The following is a 21,617-nucleotide window of genomic DNA, read 5'->3' as shown; positions in this document are numbered from 1 at the left end:
CCTTCGTCCTTACACTGATCCCTCTCCTACAGTTACCCAGAAACCCGGCAATCACCAGTATTCAGGACGTCTGCCTAGCACTCCCTAACCTCTCGGGCTACACCACATACACCGTTTAAATACAGGCTATACGCGCAATTCATGGGGGTCGGATTCCTGAACAACTACGTGATGGTCTGCAAGATACTGACACCAAACTATATACGTCCCTACACTGAGGTGGATTCCAGGTCACGCTGGAACCACAGGCTGTGAGTGGTGCATCGCCTCGCCCGCGAGCTTCAACAGCGAGCGCCTGGGATTCCATGGCCTTATCCGCCCATGTGGGACACTACTCACCGCTACAAAAAGGAAAGAAATCTTCGCTATGACAAGATTAGAGAAAATCTTCGCGCAATTCCTGCTCCGGAGAAATCTCTCGCCACCACGCAACTGCGCATTCTTCGACGCATACACCTAAGTACACTCCTTACTACTTCCCGTTCTTTTCTCTGACGTATACGACACTCCCCCGCATGTCCGAATTGACCCGAACCTTTTGCTAATTTAGTACATTTCCTCCTGCCTGGTGGACATTCAGTCCTCTCCTTTTCCATGCCCTTCTCCCCCGACGAGGCAGGCTTGGCTAGCCTCGGACCAGCTGACGCACCAGTTGGCCTTGGTGACCTTGGCCCAGGATGTCCTCGACGCTTTATATTGCGTAGCAACGAAGTTTTCTCTCTCTCTTCTCCTTCTTTCCTCCAGTCTTGCCTGAACTTAATCTTGTAACTTTTCTTTAGCAAATAACGACTCAAACGTTCGTCTTACATTACCGTATTAAGGCAACTGATTGTCGCTCGGCTTTAGAAGTTTCATAAAGGTTTCATCACGTCCGGGTCACCACTGTTGAGGTATTAGCGGAGGTCGCAGCGGAGCACCAGACAGAGACGACCAGCGTGGCAGGCCTCTAGTTCCGAACTGCCCGTGCCGGGCGTGCGCCACGAGCTCGCGCTGTCCGTCCATATTTTCCTCTAGCGCGCGCTGTAACGCCGATCTCAGCGCCGGCGCTTTATAGCGTCGCCGGGCGCTACAGGTTCAGTCGTGCTCGAACACAAAAACTTGAAAAGTGGTCGAAAAACACTTTTAGCGCACGCTTGCAATAGTACATAGGGGATGAAAATTGATGCAGACAGCACATAAGCAGGCAGGTCAGTGATTTCGCAAGCATGTTCCGAGCAGTGTCAAAATAGAGCTTTGTAAAGACGATAAGTGCACTCACCGTGCTGGTCAAGTCCCTTCGGTTCCACGTCGAAAGGTTTGGCGTGTCTGCGTCAAGCTCAGGAAAGGCAGGTTGCGGTGTTCACTCGGAGGTTCCTCGTTCGTTTCACGAGTACCAGGCTTTTAATTCGATAGTACGTATTTGAGTTGTGCACCAAAACTCCGGCAATGTCCGGTGTTGCAAAATTTGCTGATTGGTCGAACGATGTCACGTGATTTCGTGACATCATCACAACCTGCCCTAATGGGCCACCCTGATTGGTCAAGAGAGAGAGACGTCACGTGACCTTGTCTCGTCACACAACAACGCACCCATCAGGTTGTGAGCAATTTAGTTTCTAGGTAGAAACCTAAATGGAGAATTAAAATCAAAATCTGTAAAAAGTAATATATGCAAATGTCGGAACCGTCAGAGCATAGCGGAAGCACTGAAGCTAGCAGTCCGAATATAGACGTTGACGGATCGACAATTGCAAAAACTAACGCAAACACAAATGGAGCTTGCAACAGAATCTGCTACAAATGTGAAATCTAAATGATATCGCCTTTACACTCTTCAGGTGACTTAAGCGCCCCCATAGTTTTATTATATACCTTATACTGCCGCTTGGAGCTGGAGGCCAGCTCACTGCACAGCCAAGCAGAAAGGAAAGCTGCTACCAATCAGCTTATGCTTGGATGAGTTAGACAGTAAAAAAATTGTAACAATTTAGAAATGCTGCGTTTGTTACCTCTGCCGGGCCCACCCTCCTGTCTCTTTTCTAGGCGTCATGGTATTTCGCAGTTTACTCGGAAATATTATGGCGATGTAAAGGCAATCAAACAAACAGTCTTTATACACCTGTACACTCCTACGTACGGCTTGTGCCCGTCAGGAGTCCCTTACCACCTGCCCAATTTTAACAAGGCGCAAATGCAGACAAACAGGAAAATAAAAATTTATAAAAATAAAAACTACGCTGCCACCCGATCTCCCACCATGCGCCACGCTTCCTGGTGTTTTTGTGGCAGGAGGCAACACTGAAACCTCTTCCATGGGGTTGTCGCCGCTAATCCTTTGAAGTGACCTTGTTTGTCACTTGACCTTAACCTTGAAGGTCATTTAACTTTGACCTTGTTGGTCTCTTGGCCTTGACCTTGAAGTCAGTCGCATAAATTGCTGACTGTCAAATTTATTTACTGATTTCTGCAGTTTTCAGTATCGTAAACATAGGTTGTTCTGAGCAGGCATAAAGAAACGGAATTTCATTAAGGTTATGATTATAATCGTCTCCTGTCTGGTACTCTATTATTACTCGCAGCAGTACAATGTGCAATGGGCCAGGAGGATCTTCGAAATTGGACATCAGAAATGACGTGGCAACATTAAAAAAAAAGCATTACATTAGAATCTTCAAAAAACCTCTGGCTTGCTTGAAATCAGATGTGTTGTTTACAATTCGCACATAAACAATCCAGCTTGACTGGTGGGCTCGCCCTGTTCTGGCAAGTATCATCACATCCCGGAGCAGAGAATGATGTGAATGGGCTAAGAAAGCGGCAGCGCCTCCAGCTGCGGTTTATCAGCCTTTCCGGGAAGCTAGAGAGGATACGCACCCACTTGAGCGCTTCCTTGACAAACTGGTCGTGTCCCGCAAATTAGGCACGCGTCTATCACCGCACCGGTCGCAAACCGGGAAGGCATTTCGACCTTGAACCACCAATGACGCCTGCGCACAATCTACGTGCCGTGGTTATGACGGTGAAAATGGCTTTGTTTTTTTTTACTTTCGGATAAAGAAAACCGGGGCAGTTTGAGGGACCGTGTGATTTGTAAGTGGTCCGCTCCTCATGATTGGCGCTGGAACGAATACTACATTTTACATTTTCTTGTTTATTTTTTGACTTCATTGATTGATTCTCCATGTTGACTCTCCAAGCTAGCCCATATCCCCCCGCCTCGCTGGCTTTTCTCTTTCTTATTTTAGCCCACTGCAGTTTTTCCTCAGTATGACACTTATAAATTTCAGTGCCATCTTGGTCGACTGTTTAGGCTTATCGAAACAACCATGACTGATGCGAATTACTTTTTTTTTGCGCCTTGCTAGTAAGCGCCGACACGTTAGCTCACCAAGTACAGTTCGTGTAATTAATTCTTCAACAAATAATCCCACTCAGTTCCGTGCTCCATCCAGCACGTACATTTGAAAATCGGATCCTCATTCCTGGTATTGTTTAACTTCACAAGGAAAATGAAAGAAGCACACATAGCTAGGGACAAAAGCAACAGAAAACGTAAAGGAAAATCGACTCCAGGAACTATCTTTGTGTTAAGGTCAGATACAACTCAAGAACGGACCTGGAAGCTGCTTCTCTTGGAAGCCTTCCCACCAACAGCATCGACGTATCATTCTCACGTCTCGGCCAACCAAACTGCACCTGCTAGCGTTGCATTGCACACGGCTGGCATCCAGATGTCATGCGACTCACTACGACGTGCAGATAATAGACAAGTGAAATTGATTCGCGGAACTTTTTCTGGAGCAGATTCATCGTTTCATTTTTGAGTTGAATATGTGTATAATATTTATTTATTTATTTATTTATTTATTTGAACTTCCGAATTTAACGCTCTTACTTCATTGCGTAGGAAAGCTCTCGAATGGTTCAACTTTTTCCAAAGGCGGCGGCACCGCGCAGTGCAGCGGCCGCCCGAGTTCAGGATGAAGCTAGTCCGATAACGAATATTGATGGAGTGTTCGCACGCGCTGTTGCAATATGCTTTCCCTTGTTCTTTTTAAATTTTTATGAGCGACAATCTTGTGAAATGGTTCTGAAGTTTGCCCTGAGCAGTGGCGCTTTTGAAGTTAGTGAGAAGACTGTTTTGCAACATGTGATTCAGTAAAAAAGAAGAAACAATGAAAGTAAGTTAGCAGCCAAAGTAAGACAGAACTTTGCACCGAACCAGGTCGGAACAGTTCCTCCAATTCCTTCCGGTTCAGGTTCAGTTCTAAAATGGCTTAAAAAGTTCCGTTCCAGATTTCGGCTCCGGTTTGACACCCCGGCGCTGTTAACACAAGCATGGTAATGCTTTTCGATAAGCAAGGCCAACAAGCCTACAACTCAGGGCTTTTGTCGGCGCGCTTCTAAACTTTGAGAATTATTTTCGGCGATAAACACCGGGCAACTAGACGAAAAACACCGGTTTTCCAGAAATAAATGAATGCCGAAAAACGTCCGCCGATTTTTCTCAGAAAGCAAACGCCGGAAAGACCGCGTCCAAGGCCTATTAAGGCACCGAAACAGATACCAAATATATGCCTCGGTATAACTTAACATTGGTGGCTCACTTCTTTTCCTCGTGTGTAGACCACATCCGAAAGACACGTGTAGTCTAATTATGTTCGCTCGCCACACTCTAACCGGAGAACCCTTTGCGAGAGCTCGTACGTGTGTCAGTGAAGACTACATTTACACATTGATGCCTAGCAAACGTGCACCTAAAGCGGCGTATGTTGCATTTTTTTTTTTCAATTACAGGTTCATCATTTTGCAATAGACTAGGTACCATGATTCGAAATGGCACTCCTTCGGCAAGGTTCCTGGTACAGAATCATCCTAGCGAACAATCGTGTTCAGCTGCTACGATAAGATGTGCAATAAAGATAAGTCTACTCATATGCAATCAGAGGAAAAGCCTACCAAAACAAGTGGAAAGCTTTAAACATGCAGCTTGGCTCTGCCGGACAACCAGATAAAAGTGCGTAAGCATCGCTGGAGCACTGAAAAACGTGAAGGCAGGAATACTGGGCATTATGTGCCGAATAACATCGTAATGATTTCAACCTGAGTACTAAGAGACATGACACTGAATTGTTGAATATGTACGGCACAAATAAATCGAGGGCATGAATACAGAATTGCGTGTCCAAGGTCGTCAGAAGAAACCGATCAGGAGGAAGTAAGCGAGCGGACACGCACAGAGAGAGACATAACTAGGTAGCCCGGGAAAGAGTTGTGAACGTAGCAGTACACATAATTTGTCAAGCGACATTTCACAACTGGACGTTGTGAAAAAGGTTGACAACCAATATTTCCAACATTTTCTATGATATTCAAATAAATTCATTCATTATACCTTGAGCAGATTTGCGCACTGTACGTTTTGTTTTGCCATGAAAAGTAGCCGAATAAAATGGCGTGAATACATCGCCGCTGGCAGGAGCTGTATCGGAAACTGGTGTTCTCCTGTAGGAAAGGGTATTTCATACTTTCATTGTACCGTACCATTATTTAATTTCATTCGTGAGTAAAAAAGGTTTCAGTCCGGCAGTCACAGCTTATCCAGTACTTCCTGTACCTGTGCTTTGCTATAGGAGCCCGCCTCTGAAACTTGCTTTAACTCAGAAACAGCAAACATATTGGCGCGTAACTGGTTTCGTATGGCAAGTGTTCTTCTATTAAAAACAAATAGGTCATAGCCGATGCAACCGCGCCTAATGACCTTTACGCACAGAACCTGTATGGATGAGTTTATTGACGTTCCTACATGTAGAGTCTTGGTCAAAAGTAATCAGGCTGCATAGTTCGCTTCTCATTTGTACAGTAGAGCCTTTACGGCTTTCGCTGAGGTCGAAAAGTTCTTTGAAGGTGAGGAGAGGGGTTCTCCTTAGCATACAGAGATTTAGAGCTTGAGGGCTGGCATAAGAGCTTAAATATACAACGGAGAAGCAAAACCATGCAGCCTGGTTACTTTTGACAAAGACTATATGTTCCTATGTTCTAAGCTATAAAAATTTGATTTCTGGGATTTCTGCGCCGCCAGTGTTCTGGACTTCTTTTGATCATGTCTGCTGCTGATGCGTTACCATTGCCATCATTACCTTAAAAACCAGAGCTTCAGGAAGGTTGGCCATGTCTTCCCTGATATCTGAATGCATACCTATGCCGGCTGTCAGAGCATGTTTAATGTACTCTGCACTGCTTCCTGAGGCTGCACAAATATTATTTTCTTAGTGCTTAGTTCTATTTCGGTATGATCTTAAAAAGAATGGCACTGCCCTTGAGTTATCATACAGCTTTTCCTTTCTGATTCCCGTTTTTCAGCTCTGAATTCACCCTTGCGAAGCCTGCAAGCCCACCTTGGTGCGGTTGCAAACATATCGGAAGCGCAGGCCTGCTGTCACTGTGCAGAACTAAGTCGTATACTTCAGATCAGTGATGTGTAGCTTGGCCTTTTTGCAGCTACGCTGTGGTATTTCTATTTTCATATTTATAATAGACTATAAACCATGAGAAGAAGAAATCAGTATGCACTGTCGCACTTCTGTGAAATGCTGAAACGCTGCAGTTACAACTGATCTCATACACTGGAAATTATTGGGAAAGTTATTCTTTTCTGATGTCTATTTGGATTCGTATCACGCACACACACGCGGAGCTAGTTATTTATAACCAGTACAAAATATTTTTGTGCCCCCCGATCGTTTCTATTTCAGAAATCAATTTCAATTTCCCGGTTGCAGTTGCGGACGATTGCTATGAATAGGTACTGCTAACCTAGCTTGATCTAGTCAGTGTCCTTGGTCTCGAGAATTCGCGATAAGAATCGCGTTGTCGTTCTGAACTCGTTATCGCACGCTTGGGGACAGCGTAAATTTCGAAGGCGGCACTCCAGTTATTAGGGGGCAAAAATCCCGGACCACTGTGAGAACGGTTGCATATGGGCTGCTCATAGCTGTCGATCGATCTAGATGTCGTTGGCGATCGCATTGTGATGCCTTCTATCACTTCCGGGAATAGAAAGAGCAGAGATGTTTTGTTTCTAAGGACTCTGTTTGAGATGTTAAAGTTTGCCTACCGTGAATTTTGCCGTAAAGTTTGTTGCAGTGAATTCATTCGCGGACGCCAGGGTCAGCCGCGCCGAGATCTATGGCCATCGCAGCCGTTCGCCGTTCCATCTTCGCCGAAAACTCTTACAGCTAAACAACATTGATGCAGCGGGTGTCACGACTGCGCCGCAAGGAATGCTGCTTGTTTATACCGCAAGATATCTGCGTGTTTTACTACGACGCATGCCGCCGCACGTCATTAGACAAGCGGCAGTGCCGGGCGCACCAGTCAAAACGTTGGAATCATGCAGCTCGGTGGCAAGCAGCTAACTGATGGTGCAACACGTCTTCCGCCACCTGGCCGCACGCGCACGTGCGCAGCGTCACAAGGACGCATCCGCATACGCCACGAAAACGATCATACGGCGGCCTTTAGACGCTTTGCCTATAGAGGGCACTCGCGGACGCATTGATTTACCTTGTAATCAAGTCGGAACGCGGTTGGGCGGCGCTTAAATGCATTTCCAGTGCGGCCTTTTGCTGCGATAGTGGTGCCAGGCTCACTCGGCGAAAATGCCGCCACCCTCGACTCACCTCCCCTCTTCAGAAGCTCCATCCGACTCCGCCCTCCACAAAACTTTTGACACAAGTGTGAAGTATCAGTGACGAGCAAGAGCAGCAAAGTAATAATCGACGGTAAATCCAACTGCTATCGAAGCTTTTTGGCACCAGATTTCATAATCGTCCTGTCAGTTTTTTTTTTTTCTCGAAGGGGGGGGGGGGGGGTGTAACGGTGGCTGGGAAACGCTCTTCGGTGTCGTGCACGCTGGCTGGAAGCGCACGTTTTTCGACCGCAGAGGCAAGAGAATTTAAGGCGCCTTCTCGTTCGTTTTAAGCGAGTGGGTGCGACCACGGTTGTCCGTTTTTTCTGAGACAGAACGTTATAGCCCTGACAACATACTTTGATAGTAGCTTCAGCCTCGTTCGTAATAAGCGAGCGTTCGGTATAATTGCGGCCTTATAACTGCTTTCCACTGTGCTATGAAATACACAAAAAGTAAACTCGCGATTACTGACCTGAAAAACGCGGGTTTCATCCCGGCCCCAGCAGCCACATTTCGATGGAGGTTAAAATCACAGACCCGTGTACTGTGCGATGTGAGTGCACGTTAAAGAACCCCAGGTGGCATAAATTATCCGGAGTCATCCACTGCGGCGTCTTTCATAGCCTGAGTCGCTTTGGGACGCTAAGCCCCCAAAAGCCATAAGCAGCCCGGCTCCTGTATCATTCCAGACAAAGCTGCGTGCCAAAACCGTACGTGCCAGAGATATGCACGCTGAAATATGTGACTTCGATGCTGGTTTTTCTCTCTCATCACTTATCAATGAGGTGCCATTAGAAGATAGAGTGAAGGCGGAAATGGCGAGCGCCGTTTGTCAGCATCCAGTGATAGGTGGCAACCCACCCAACGGGCTACGAACGAAATTAGTGTACTACCTATATACGAACTTACTTCTTATACCTCGGATATGACGAACCTCAGTATGCCACCTCGGATACAACGGCCCTTCGTGTGCCAACTTCGAATATAACGAGCTTTAGTGTGTTAACCTCGGATATACCGAACGTAAGTATGTCACCTCGGATATAACAAACTTCTGTGTCTAGACCTCTGACGTAACGAAGTTAGCACGTTGACCTCGGATATAACAAACCTGAGTGCACCGCCTCGGATATAATCACTATAGTGTGTCAACTCCGGATACAACAAACGTTTGGCTGCTAACGTATTCAAACAATCCACTTAAGATCGCCTAAGAGTTTTTTGCTAAGACGAGCGGAAAACGCTGCTTTGGCGCTTACCTGTGATATATAGTCCGGAACATCCTCAAGTTTCTCGAAAGTCGTTTCATTTGGGCTAACAATATAGACGAGGCGGCCAACCCCCTTCACTGTTTCGCGCACCACCTCCATTGCGTCGTCGTGCTCCTACTGCCGTGCTTTGCCGAAGCGCCGCTTCTTTTTATATCGCCAGCGGACTACGCTTGGGAGCGCTGCCAATCGCCAAGGGCGTCTTCCGTCTTTTCCGCCAGTCGTAGCAATCTCGCAACTGGCTGGCATTGGCCTTACGGGAAACAGCGACGTGATGCGGCCACAAGCGTAGAAACAGCCCGCTGGATTGCAGAAAGTTGCTAAAGGCGCACAAAACTGTTGCGGTAAGTTAATACGCTTGTTTACACAGGTGACTAACTATAACCGGATACAACTCAAGAATGAAGCAGCCAATACCCATCAAAGGAGGCCCTCCAGCCAACTGCATCGACCTAAATTCATGACGTCGCGATTAATGCGTTCTTAATCCCTTGTAAAGCTAGACGCTAGCCCGACACGCGATTAACGAGAGATAAACCGCAGCGTCATAAATATTGGTCGACGCTATTGGCGTGAGCGAGCGCTTTGATGTGTTTTTGCCGCTTAGTTCTCGAATTACGTAATCCCAAAGCATCACCGAGTGCTGCTGCGTGCGTGCGTGCGTGCGTGCGTGCGTGCGTGTGCGTGTGCGGGTGTGTTTGCGCGCGCGCACACACACAGAGCGCGCGTACGTGTGTGCGTGCGCGTGTGCGCCTTCGCGAGGGGGTGCGTGTGTGTGGGCGTGTGGCGCGTGCGCGCGTGCATGCGTGCGTGAGTGTGGGGAGGGAGGGATAGGTTGGATGATGCATGGGATGGACGGACGGACGGACGGACGGACGGACGGATGCACGGATGCTGGGATCCGATGTGCCCAGCTTGTCCCATAAATCTTGAATAACACTGTCGTAGGCTCTCTTGACATCCACAATTTTTTTTTTTGTAATTAAATGACTAGCCATGTGGCATAAAAAGAGGCTGTCGATAAGCTAAGGTAGATCGCGGAGGATGTTCTCTTCCAGAAACCTGAGCAGGCTCCTGCTCTTAGCGTTGTCGGTTAGGCAAGGGAAAGGTGTTCCTCCTTGGTGTCCGGAAGTCCAACTTCCAGTAATCGTCGTCGTCTTGGGTCCTGCTTTCCTGGGCACATCCACAAAAGGTGGCGAAGATCCACCTTAGCGTCCAGCGTGGGTAATTTAGGACACCTGCTGGGCACTGCATGTTCCTGAGAGCCCCATCGACGCGTCAACGACGGGGGAAAAGGCCGTCCAAGCCCTTATCCTTTAAGGGATATCTTCTCTAATCTTGTTAAGGGATGAGGGAGGAGGTAAGTGCACAGGGGAATTAGGACACGTGTACTTCTCCTTATAGAGGACGACAAGATGGGGAAAGCGTAAAGGGGATAAAGAAATTGCTGACGATCACGTTACTTCTTAATCCGATATTATGGCAACAAAACAGGTGTATACTACGTGGACGCCTCCGGCCCTCACCACGGGGGATGGTACACGGCCGCGGTAGTTCACAACAGCAACACGGTTAACGGCCTCACTTTCAGAGCCCGCAGTGCAACGCAAGCAGAAGAGGTCGCGATTGCTCTCGGGGTCTCACATTCCAATTCAAAATACATAATCACCGACTCGCGAGGGGCCTGTCGGAACGTCGAACAAGGCTGCACTCCCTTCCTAGCCTATCGAATATACCAAAATTGCGTACGGGATACGGACCCCGCACACCGTTACCTTATATGGGCCCCTGCTCATCAGGGGTTGGCAGGAAACGAGGCAGCAGACGCAGCCGCCCGCGCGCTCTCTCACCGGGCTGTTTTCTCCTCCCCACCTGATCCGGAACCCGATTTTAATCCGGTCTATACGTTCAAAGATATCACAACCTACTATCAAGATAGCCATCGCCTTTACCCTATCCCATGTAAAGGCCTCAAGAAGGCGGATGAGCGGCTCCTTCTCCGCCTCTTCACCAATATATTGCTGTGCACGGCAGCCCTAACACATTTCGACCCCTCTTTAGCGGCAACTGCCCGCACTGTAGTGCGGTGTCTTCGGACACATATCACATGGTGTGGGCCTGCCCCTCCAACCCGGCCATTTTCCCCATCCCCAACCCAACCCGGGAGGACTGGTAGGCGACCCTGCTCGGCTGCCACGACTTACAGGCCCAACAAGCCTTATGGCGCATTCGGTTGGCGGGACGAGAGCAGAGGCGCCGAGCAGTGCGGAGCAGTACAGTAGCACGCCGAGCAAGGGGGTGACTGCCCTCCCACGGGAACGCTCTCCGAAAGTCGAGAGCAGTGCGCCACGACCACGTGACCGCACTTCTCTTCCCAGCATTCTCCGCCTGCCCGCAGTGGCGGCAGTTGCAAGCCGAGGAGGCCAGCGCGCTGTGAAAAACCACGTGTTTTGGACATACGCGATTGTGGCTTGCATGCCCTTGTTCCCGCAGCACCACGAATTGCCTCCTTTAGCCCTTTTGACGCTAGCAGCGATTCTCAGACATGGATACGGGAGAGGTCCAACGGATTTTGTTGTCTCTGATTCAGGATAACACTTCACCGCTGGCAGAAGGTTAGTTTGTGCGTGTTGATCTATTCTTAAATGCTGCATGTGACGGAACAGTAGCCTGAGCAACGCGAGTAATTCCATGCATCCAGAGCGCTCACAATACTTTAGCATATTCGCACGACTAGTATTGAAATGCTTCAGTAACAAATTCCTAATCGCATTACCTGTGCGAGCCAAATGCGCGCTCTCTTAACCGCACCTCCGCTCCCCCGATATTAGAACTGCGCGCATGTGAAGTGCTACGAGTTGCGACGCCCATGTGCTTTTATCTACCACGAAGCGCTGGACGGGAAAGTTGGGTTCGGTAATTTCTTAACTGAGCAGTCATTGACTGTTCCAAGGACTGGTACAGAAATTACACGAAAAATCGGAAATAAAACCTAAATTATAGTTCAAATGTTTGCTCTTGGGACATAAAAAAACTCTGCCTCTCCCGTAACCGAGAGTAGAGTAAGCATGAAATGTTTACGGGCATAATGCGAAGCGCGCGCGGACACGACGAGACGCAGGTCTGACAAGAATGTATATGCAGCGCGTTCGAAACTGTCCGAAGTGCGTAGAGGCGAAAGCGTTTTCAGCACCACTTTGCGTATGTGACACTGGTGATGTTACGTCACACATAATTCATGACGAAGTAATGACAAATTACTGATTAGTGTGTAATGACTGACTAATTACTAAATACTAATAAACTGCTAATTAATAACGCTTAAGCTTCGCCTTTAGGAGTGGAACGCAACAGCGTGTTGTAGCGCTGCCAGGCAGTCCGCGGAACGCCGCCACCCGTTCGGCGTGATGCCTCGTCCTTTGAACGCGACGCTTTTTGAGGAAAGGAAATTACGCAGTAATTCTCTGCCATCTAGGTGGACACCCGAGCCGCACCTAACAGGAAGGTAGGAACGCCACCACCCGTTCGGCGCGATGCCTTGCCCTTTGAACGCAACGTTTTTTGAGGACAGGAAATGGAGCAGTAATTCTGTCATCGCGATGAACACCCGAACCGCACCGTGTCGCCAACAAGAGAGAAGGAAAAAAAAATAGCGCGGATATTTATGCCATGTGACTTCCTCTACACTCGCTTTACAAGAGAGAGCAGCCGGGACTGCTCCCGACTGCTCTCAGCGCAGGGAAAGCCCCCCTCCTCTACCATTGGAAGAAAGTGATTCTACTCCTGCTCTCCCACTGGAGGGCGTCCGCTTGTCTGAGAGCACTTTTGAAGTGCTCTCTAGTGCTCCTGCTCTCCCACTCGAATTCGCCATTAGTCGGGCGCGCCTGGGCGGCGGCTACCGCCACTGGGGTCCCAAACTAGTGTTTGTAAGGATCGTTCCCTTACGGGCTGATCCAAACACCTCCTGTCCCTTCTGAATAAATGTTTTCACCACCACCACCACCCACTGACCCAGGGAGCCAGTTATGCGCACTACCTTTACTTAAAAAAATCGGAATGTAAAACGTTCTCAACACCAATGAACAGAACGAACGCCGACGGCCTATGGCTTCAGCGCCGCGTTTCTGGCACAACGTTGTCAATGCCAACGCATGCAGCGCACATCTGTCACTACGGTCACGGAGCTTAAAGCACGATTGAGGTGTCCACTGTTCCAAGAGGGCAGTTGTGCGCCTTCCCTCTGGTTCAGGTGTCCACCGAGATGTGTGAGACAGATACTGCGCCATTTCCTTTCCTCAAAAACCAATTGACCAATTTTACCCTCTGCTTTCCAAGCTCCCGCTCCATTGGTTTCGCAGCGCGACTAAGGTGTCCACTGCTTGTTACAACGAACGGTGACGGCCACGGCGACGGCGATGCCGCGAAACGCAGAAATAGGCGCCAAAGAGCTGCGCTCTAAAAGAAGGCGAGTGAGGAAGGCATTCGTATTTGGGGCTTGGTGTGTAAGGACGTCTGCTTTCCTCTGGTCCACATTCTGAGCATCTTGCGCCCAGTGTATCTGCATGCGTTTCCTTATTTTCATATTGAGAGCATGTATCTCCTGAGTGATGCTTGGTGGATGGATGGAAACAACTTTATTACACACACAAAAAAAAATCTTCCAGGGTGGTCCCCTACTGGTCCAGGAGTCCACGGGCTTGTGCTTCACGTAAAGCCCGATCCACCAGCCATTTCTGGCCGGCGGGCTGAGCGGTCCGCAAAGCAGCCTCCCAGGAAGAATGAGTGGGATTTGGGAAGGACATTCCCAAAGGTAGAGGAAAAGTGTGGATCTGGGCACGCCACAGGTGTTACAATCAGGAGGAAAGGTGAGGTGGAAGCATGAGAGACGGTGGAGTGAAATAAAGCAGCCTGTCTGTAATTGTCGCCATGTGGCGCTGGATAAGAGAAGCCCACATCTACACGAACTTTTTATCGGCTATTAAACAACTCAAATAAGTGATGAAGACACTAAGTATCAAATTTCGGTTATGTTTTTGTCAACCAGACAAAAACATAACCGAAATTTGATGCTTAGTGTCTTCGTCACTTTCTCATAGCCAAATTGAACAAGAGTGGTGACAGTACCACCCCTTGCGGAGTTCCCCTCGGGCCTAGAGTGATGGGATCTGATTTTATTCCACCGAAGTTTATAGTGGCTTGCCTGGCTGATAAGAAGCTTTTGATATAGTTGTAGGTTCTTGCGCCACAGTTGGTATCGGCGAGGCTTTGCAGGATGTTTTTATGTAGAACGTTATCGAACGCTCCTTTCAAATCAAGTGCCAGGATGGCCCTTGTCTGTGATTTGGGAGGTGTCTCAAGGAGGTCTTTGTGCAGGTACAAAAGGGCGTCCTGTGTCGATAGGTGAGGGCGAAAGCCGAATTGAGTATTAGGTAGGAGGTTGTTTTCTTCTAAGTATCTACTCAGTCTCGTGTTGATGACCCTCTCTATGAGCTTCCCCAAACACGAGGTCAGCGATATCGGTCTTAGATTATCCAGTTTAAGGGGTTTGTTCGGCTTCGGAATGAACCGAACCTCGGCTGTCTCCGTGATCGAAGCGCGCTTACGCCGCTTCGCTTCGATGCGCGGCCGCGACGGATGCGCTGGCGCTCCGCAGAGCGCGGCCACACTGAGCCGTGTTCGCACATATTTTGAACAACGCCGTACATAATGCCCGCCTCGCCGTAAAATCCAGCTCAAAAGGCCGTACCGACGTATATCTCGCAGTTTTTCAAATAAAAACTGTAAAGGTTAAAAAAATTCCCCTGTACAGGCTTTTTTATATGTATTGTCAGGACCCAAGCAACCGTGCGGGAAGGCTTAGGGGAGAACCCAAATTCGAGGTCTGTATTTAAACACCGAGCCGGGTCTAGCCCGAGCGCTCCTCACGCGTCAACCGCCGCTTCTTCGTCGTTCCGGCTAAGCGCGGCGGCCGCACGGCTCTAGGCACGTGGCATTATTCCCCCGGCGAAAGGAAAGCGTGATCTCGATTCGAAACGAGCTATATATATGTACAAGTAAAGAAGTAAAAAGAAAGAGATAGAAAAATAGGGGCGAGCTGAAATATGCAATCCGTGCTAGTTCGGAGGCGGAGACGTATAATTCTGCACTTGCGGGTAGGTGTTACCTGTCCAACGTTGTGGACAAAATTTTTGAAAATTAAAAAACTGTACGATACTGGTATAGAAATATTGGCGGTAATGGTTCTGTCTTCCAACATCTAGCAAAATCCTTATTTTATAGTAATTCCATCGCTCGCATCTAGTGGTTAAGGCTGCCAAAGAAAATCAATGAAAAATGCTTTTTACGACAGAAAAAAAAGTTAATAGCAAAAATGCAAGACTCCCGACGGGAGATCTGCGGATATATTGATTTTTATAGCGAAAGCTTACAATATATGAAAAAAAAAAACTGCGCTCATAAACTTTTCGCTGTCCTGAAATACTTTTGTCCACAATTGTTGGGCATGAACACGGCGTGAATAGCCCTTACTCAGACGAAAGTCTGAGCAAGGGTATGCGTGTAAGGAAAGTCTGAGTAAACCTGGTCGTCCAGTTCGTAGTGCACTTGTCTTTTAAGAAAGTAGAAAGTATTTATTTAGCATAAAACATTAAATACAAACACACAACTTCAGGCACCCAACAAAATTGGTTTAAGGGTCCCGACCGCTATAAGCTATTATATATGACGTAGACGACAGCAAAAAATAAGGCAACTATATAGCAATAAGCATGTTACAGCAGCAGGCACTGGATACTAGTGAAAACATCAAATAAACATGTTATAATTAGAAAAAAACACACAAACCAAAGCACTAAAGAATGTACACTAGGTTGAACTTAGTAGAAAATTTTTTAATTGTTTTTGAAAGGCCGGAGGTTATAGTGCCAGAGGTTATAGTGCCGGGCATCGGCGGATTGCTGCTGTTTAATATGCAAGCAGGCCACCTGGCGGGCTTGCTCTGCTTGTTCCACGAAATGGCCTGAGTTTCGTGGGAGCGCTTCCTCCCGACACGGGAGCATCGCGTCCAACATCATGCGGAACTCCCTGCCATAGGCGAGACGGAACGGCCGGGTAAAGTGGCTGGTTTCCTGAGTCGCGGTACTGTACGCGAAAGTGACGTACGGCAGGATCCTGTCCCACGTTTTATGCCAACATCGACGTACATCGAAATCATCTCCGGCAACGTTTTGCGTAGCCGTTCCATTATAGGCCATTTATTTGCGAATGACACGCTGTTGTTCGATGATCTGCATGGCTAACAGTCAAGGTGTCCTGTAGGAGCTGAGCTGCAAACGATGTTCATGGCCATCAATTTTGCAATATATCTAGCAGAACTTTTTGCTGGGCTAGTTGGTCCATTCTGATATTGGTGAAAACAGCGCCACTTCCTCGTTTCGCCTTCGGGCTTCTTCTTTCGCGCTGTTTTCACCAATATTGCAATATATCCTTGCCGCCTGAAATATATTACAAAAAGATTGTCAGTTAATTTAAGTTCATTAATCGTCCAATTAATGATCCATTTAAGCCATCTATATACTGTTCATCTTGAATAAAATTACAGCACCGCCGGGACTCTCGCAGTTTTTAAAATAAAATCTCTAATAGTGAAAAAAATCACCCCGTATGTGCTTTCTTTTATATATGTTGCGACCTTCTTGAAGAAAATGTTCCTGCTCGACCAAGCATGCTTATCGACTGAAAGGCTTGGTAAATAAGTATGGGACATGCGAGTTCCGTGCACTGACACATAACTCACTCGCTTGGTAGGGACGCAGATGAACTTTTAAGCTCTGCGAAACCAGGCGTACTACTCCTCTCATCTATATTAGTTCTTAACAGATGCTTTCGCTTCATTAATGTGAGAATATTCGGTTCGCTCTCATAAAACTTGTAGCTCAAAAGTGGTGTACCGTGTTAGGGATGCAAAATGACAGGTGCAGTGTTGTATCTCGCATGCGGCATCCGAAGGTAGCAACTATGAAAGAACCGAGTAATTTATCAGCGAGTTTTGCAGGTTCATGCTGAAATAAGACAGCGGGAAAAAAAATTCACTCGCCATCACGTCGTCGAAAGTAATTGTAAGCATCAAATGGACTTCAGTAAAGGCATACCGTAACCTATAGAACGGCTCATAGATACTGATAGCCGTGCATGAGTCTTGAGAAGTGTCCCCCATCAGCCAATTTTTATTTTTTTTCTTTAGTTTCTCTCCACGAGCGACAGCGCGCCCGTCTTTCCCAAGCTCAAGTTTGGCCGCGCGGTGGCAGCGCCGTACTTCTCCCCTGGCGGCGAGCTGTAGCCGACTTGGAATGCGCGCTGCAGGCGCTGCCAGTTTGGGAAGTTTGGAAAGCTTGGGAAGTTACTAGAACATTCTGAAACAACGTAGAATCAGCTCTGCCTGGTTGCAATTAATCGAGATAAATCTATGCGTGTCTTGCATCACCAACAAAGCATTAAAGCGGCGTGTTGGACGCTTTGACGAATGGACATAGAAACACTACAAAGATTCACGGCAATACGATTTCTCGTTGCATATATCTTACGTCTCTCAGGTTGGAGGCTAGCTCTCCATAGGTGTCAGAGTGTTTTCAGCTTTTGTAGAATCCACCTCGTTCATTTGGCTGGAAGAGGCCGCCGGGACACAAGACCTCCCGGCCAGCATCTAAAGCGGTGCCTCCTGCCTCCGAGGCCTATAGGGCCGAGCGGGTAGGGGGAATGCATTTGTTGGGCAATAAAAGTTATTTCCCCCTCTTTGTAGAATCAGCGTTCGGAGGCGCGCATTCGTTTCATCTCTCAGTGCGCAACCTGCGTCGATGTCGAACGCTCACGATGACGCGTACATGCTTTCGCCTTCACAGCACGTAAGCAGCCTTAAGTGCCCTCTGAATTTTTGTTTGAAAATCCATCGCGGCTATCGGGCACCATAAATTAGTTTCCGCGCAAGGACCTTAGGGGCTTTCGCTTCCGCAGACATCCTGGCAAGAAGCCCACTACTGAACATGTGCTGACATATGACTCTGCCCGTCTGGCCTTTCCTTCACTTTTGACGACATGCGTCGAAACACGTGCCGACAGAAGCAGAGAAGGGGAATTCGATTGTCTTCATCTTGGGAATGCTGGGGCATAGCTTATTGGTTTACATTTCTGAAGCTTCACATATCTCTGATGAAGACAAATTATTTTTTTCAGAGATTTCCCTTGCCAGCCCCTTTAAGCAGCTATTGTATTTGTGCGCAATTATAATTTTTACTCACCATGGAAGCAGGCAGTTTAGGCACCTTGAGTCTTTGCTGAGGAGTTTTTCATCTATATCTTGAGAAAAAACAGCGCTTGCAGACAAAGGACCAGAACGAGAAGGGCACACAACAGCGCAGTTGTATGTCCTTCTCGTACTGTTCCTTTGTCTGCAAGCGCTGTTTTTTTTTTTTTCACATGATGTACCTCAACCAACTCGCCCAGCAACACACCTTGCTTCATTTGTAATTTTATTTTTATGCAATTTCTGAGACCCCTAGAGATCTTTCGGAACCATTTAACAATTCTCACTCTTCTGTTTGTGTTTCTTTCGACGATGTAGCTGAGAAGGCCTGGTATCCATGCCCACCTACTTCGCTGGAGCTGCCTAGGCACCAAGCTAAAGCTCATGCAGAAGGCTGGAAGACATTCGGAGGCATGCGTGTGAAATACATGTCAAACAGAAAGTGACACGAGTCAAATATACTCTGCCACTCGGCATCCTCCACAGTGGCTCAGATATCAAAAGGGCTCCCTCACTTCGAGTATCTGGGAAAATGCTTCTCATGCAAAGGTTACATCACACATTTATCCATCCCTTGTTCAAATCCTGAGAAGCATGAAAGGGCACTTCACGGCAGTGCCCTTTCATTGGGTGCGCTCCTGATGGCATTGTCTATTTCTAATGCAAGTGCTGCGTTGGGCGAGAGATGTTCTAGAGGCCATTTCCTCGACAGAGCTGTACAATTTCTTTACACATTATGAAGCACTTAAACGGCAGGCTGGTGACACACCTCGCTTTATCACCATATAAAAAGGCCCCTTTCACTTTTCAAGTATTTAGGTCAGGCATAAGTTTCCAGGAAACAGGAAGAGGATAACGGAATACCCAGGACAAGATCCCCTCGCAAAGCCCTCGGCTATTTCCAGTTGAGGAGAACGAACCCTTCGGCGTTTTCTTCTTTTCTTCGGCGTCCGGAAGGCCAGCCCCAACAAGCACCAGTCCAATTTATGACCGCATCAGGTCAGACGAGAGTTTGGCTCTCGTCTGCATGGGCAGAGAGCGGGAAATGATGGAGGACTATGTCCAGGAATTTCAAGATTTTTAAGTTTTATGTGAAGATGTGAAAAAGCGCCTTGTTTGCAAGTACTGTCGACTAAGTATCTCTGAGGACCCTCATCACACCAGCAGTCGTCTGGGTGAGCATGTAAAATCTGCTCGACATTCACAACTGAAAAAAGCCTCGGGTTGAGCCAGGTGTGTACTATTCTTGTGAGATAGCCTCATTTCGCTTCCTCTTGCGAGGGACGTGGCTCTTAATATGAAAAAAAATTGTGAAAAAGTCGGTTGTATAAAAATAAAATTTTGGCATGTTTGCATACATTCCATCTTCCCTATTGGAAACGCCGAACTCCAACGCCACATAGAAATTCAAAGCAACGGACGTTTTATGCTTCCGCGCGGCAAGAAACCGATCGAGAATGGCGATACGAAGCCGAAGTCTGCGCGCCGCTATCTCCACTTTCTCGTACTATCCCGGCCATTTCGGGGTCGTTCAAAAGTTCGCTTCCTCTGCCAGGTTTTTACCGCTTTAATAAGGTACAACTCAAGAACGAAGCGGCAGATGTCCCTCAAACGAAGCCCTCTAGCCTATGGCTCGAGCAATTCACATGACATCGGAGGTAAGGGGATTCACCACCGCTTAATCGGATGAACCGTGGTGTCATGAACATTTGTATATGCCATTGGCTGGAGGGCCTTCTTTGAGGGTCATCTGCCGCTTCGTTCTTGAGTTGTACCCAACTATATGGCGCCGCGGACAGCAGTGCCCAACCGGTTCATTCGCGCCATTTCTGAGGCATGTTTTCAGGCAGCCGATTGGCTTGCCTCGACTGTGGGCAAAAGCAGCGTCGCTGTTGGGATTAACGCGCGCCTCCTCTCTTGTTCCTTGGAGGTTCACAATCTCGCCTAAGTTGCGCGGCACTCCCGAGTGAGCGCTTTGTGCCCTTCATGAATTCGCAAACTTTTTTCGTCGCAGCGCTATCTCATCTAAGTTCCTCTACATTTCTTCAACATTTCTTCGATTTCTTACGTCGGGTACTTTATTAAGAACTGGGGAACTAATGCCGAGGAAGGCATGTTTGAAGACTACAACGCGTCTTGCGTGCTGGAAGAGAAAGTGCCGCGCACCCAACCGAAAGTCGCGTGGTATGACGTCGACACGTTCGACCGTGCCGCATGAGGATCCTTCGCTGCGTCAGCTAGTGTCACTCGCCCCATTTCACGATGACACGAACTCGTAAAACACCCTGGCGGAAGTACTTTGTGTAGAATGTGCAGAATGTCCGATGTTCTGAACACTCTCCTGAGCCACTACGAATTATACTATTGTGCCAACCGTGACCGCACCCTCGAGCGCTAAGCTCTGCTTGTAGAACGCCGACGCCGCGATCGCCAGTCGTGCTGTACTCACCGCGAGTTGTGAGGTTGGATGTTAGGCAGCAATCAAATCCGATCCGCCGTAAAACGATCTGCGTGGATGCATCTGTGATGCTTGTACAAGATGCATATTAATATCTTTAAAGCATTTAAGACTCTGTTGTATCTTGATAAGAAGTACTATTGTAGTCATGTTTCCTGTTCGATTGCTTCAGGATCACCAGCTCAGATGACACTTGCCCAGATAGTCACCAGGTTTGCGGAGAAATGCAAGACTGGCGAGAGCATCACTCACGAATTTTGTCATAGTCAGTGCCAAGCTGGTGCGGTGCTGCATCAAGCTGACGGTTCAACGGGCAGCTCTCCCGCATTCACTGCCCTGCCGTAAGAATGCTGTCAGCATCTGATCAACTCAACAGAAGTACTTTCCGGTAGTGTACGCGAAGTAAGTGGAGACTGACCCTGTCACCGATCTTCGGGTATCGGTGTCGATAGATGAAACCCCTGAAATGTCTCGGAGGTCGGCTGTTGCTTTGCTTTTCACGTTTTCCGAGCCGGATTCTACTTTCTAAAAACAAAAGTGCTTGCCGACGTGCGCCTTTTAAAGCAGTGCGATACCACTACCACATACCTTCTACTCCAGAAGGTACTCACGAATTGTGACAACACTCTTCACGAAGTGTCAGCGATAGACTCAGACTCTACATCGTGTATGCAGAAAAAGACTCGCGAACTAGTAATGTTGTCGCGTTGCACTTAAGGTGCCATCTTTCAGTGCTGTGCAAGAGTTCGTCGTTCGTCTACGATCAATGCTTAAAGTCTCCAGAGAGGTACGCCGCGAATTTCACTCGCCTGCACGTCTCTCGGATTCCCAGTTCGAAAGTTGCCATTGTGATTCCCGCGCGCTAGTGCTCTATTTTTTTTTTTTTGAAGAACTCACTGATGGTCTTGCTTACTCGAGAGC

General features: G+C 47.9%; 1 protein-coding gene across 2 annotated transcripts in view; it reads right to left on the bottom strand.

Annotated features, from left to right (window-relative positions):
• The window catches only part of LOC149340970 (alkylglycerol monooxygenase-like), a 44,394-nt gene extending 35,324 nt beyond the window's left edge, over positions 1 to 9,070 (bottom strand). For both annotated transcript variants that reach the window (XM_089549907.1, XM_089549908.1), the window contains exon 1: positions 8,932 to 9,070. In XM_089549907.1, the coding sequence (XP_089406033.1) occupies positions 8,932 to 9,042 (111 nt within the window). In that variant the 5' untranslated portion in view covers positions 9,043 to 9,070. The remainder of the gene's footprint in view (positions 1 to 8,931) is intronic.
• Positions 9,071 to 21,617: the final 12,547 nt, after the last annotated feature.

Source organism: Amblyomma mixtum, chromosome 6 (assembly GCF_055824585.1).
Source record: "Amblyomma mixtum isolate Tamu chromosome 6, ASM5582458v1, whole genome shotgun sequence".
In the NCBI taxonomy this organism is placed as follows: domain Eukaryota; kingdom Metazoa; phylum Arthropoda; class Arachnida; order Ixodida; family Ixodidae; genus Amblyomma; species Amblyomma mixtum.
The sequence above is the reverse complement of the archived record's forward strand: the minus strand, read 5'-3'. Positions and strand labels throughout refer to the sequence as shown.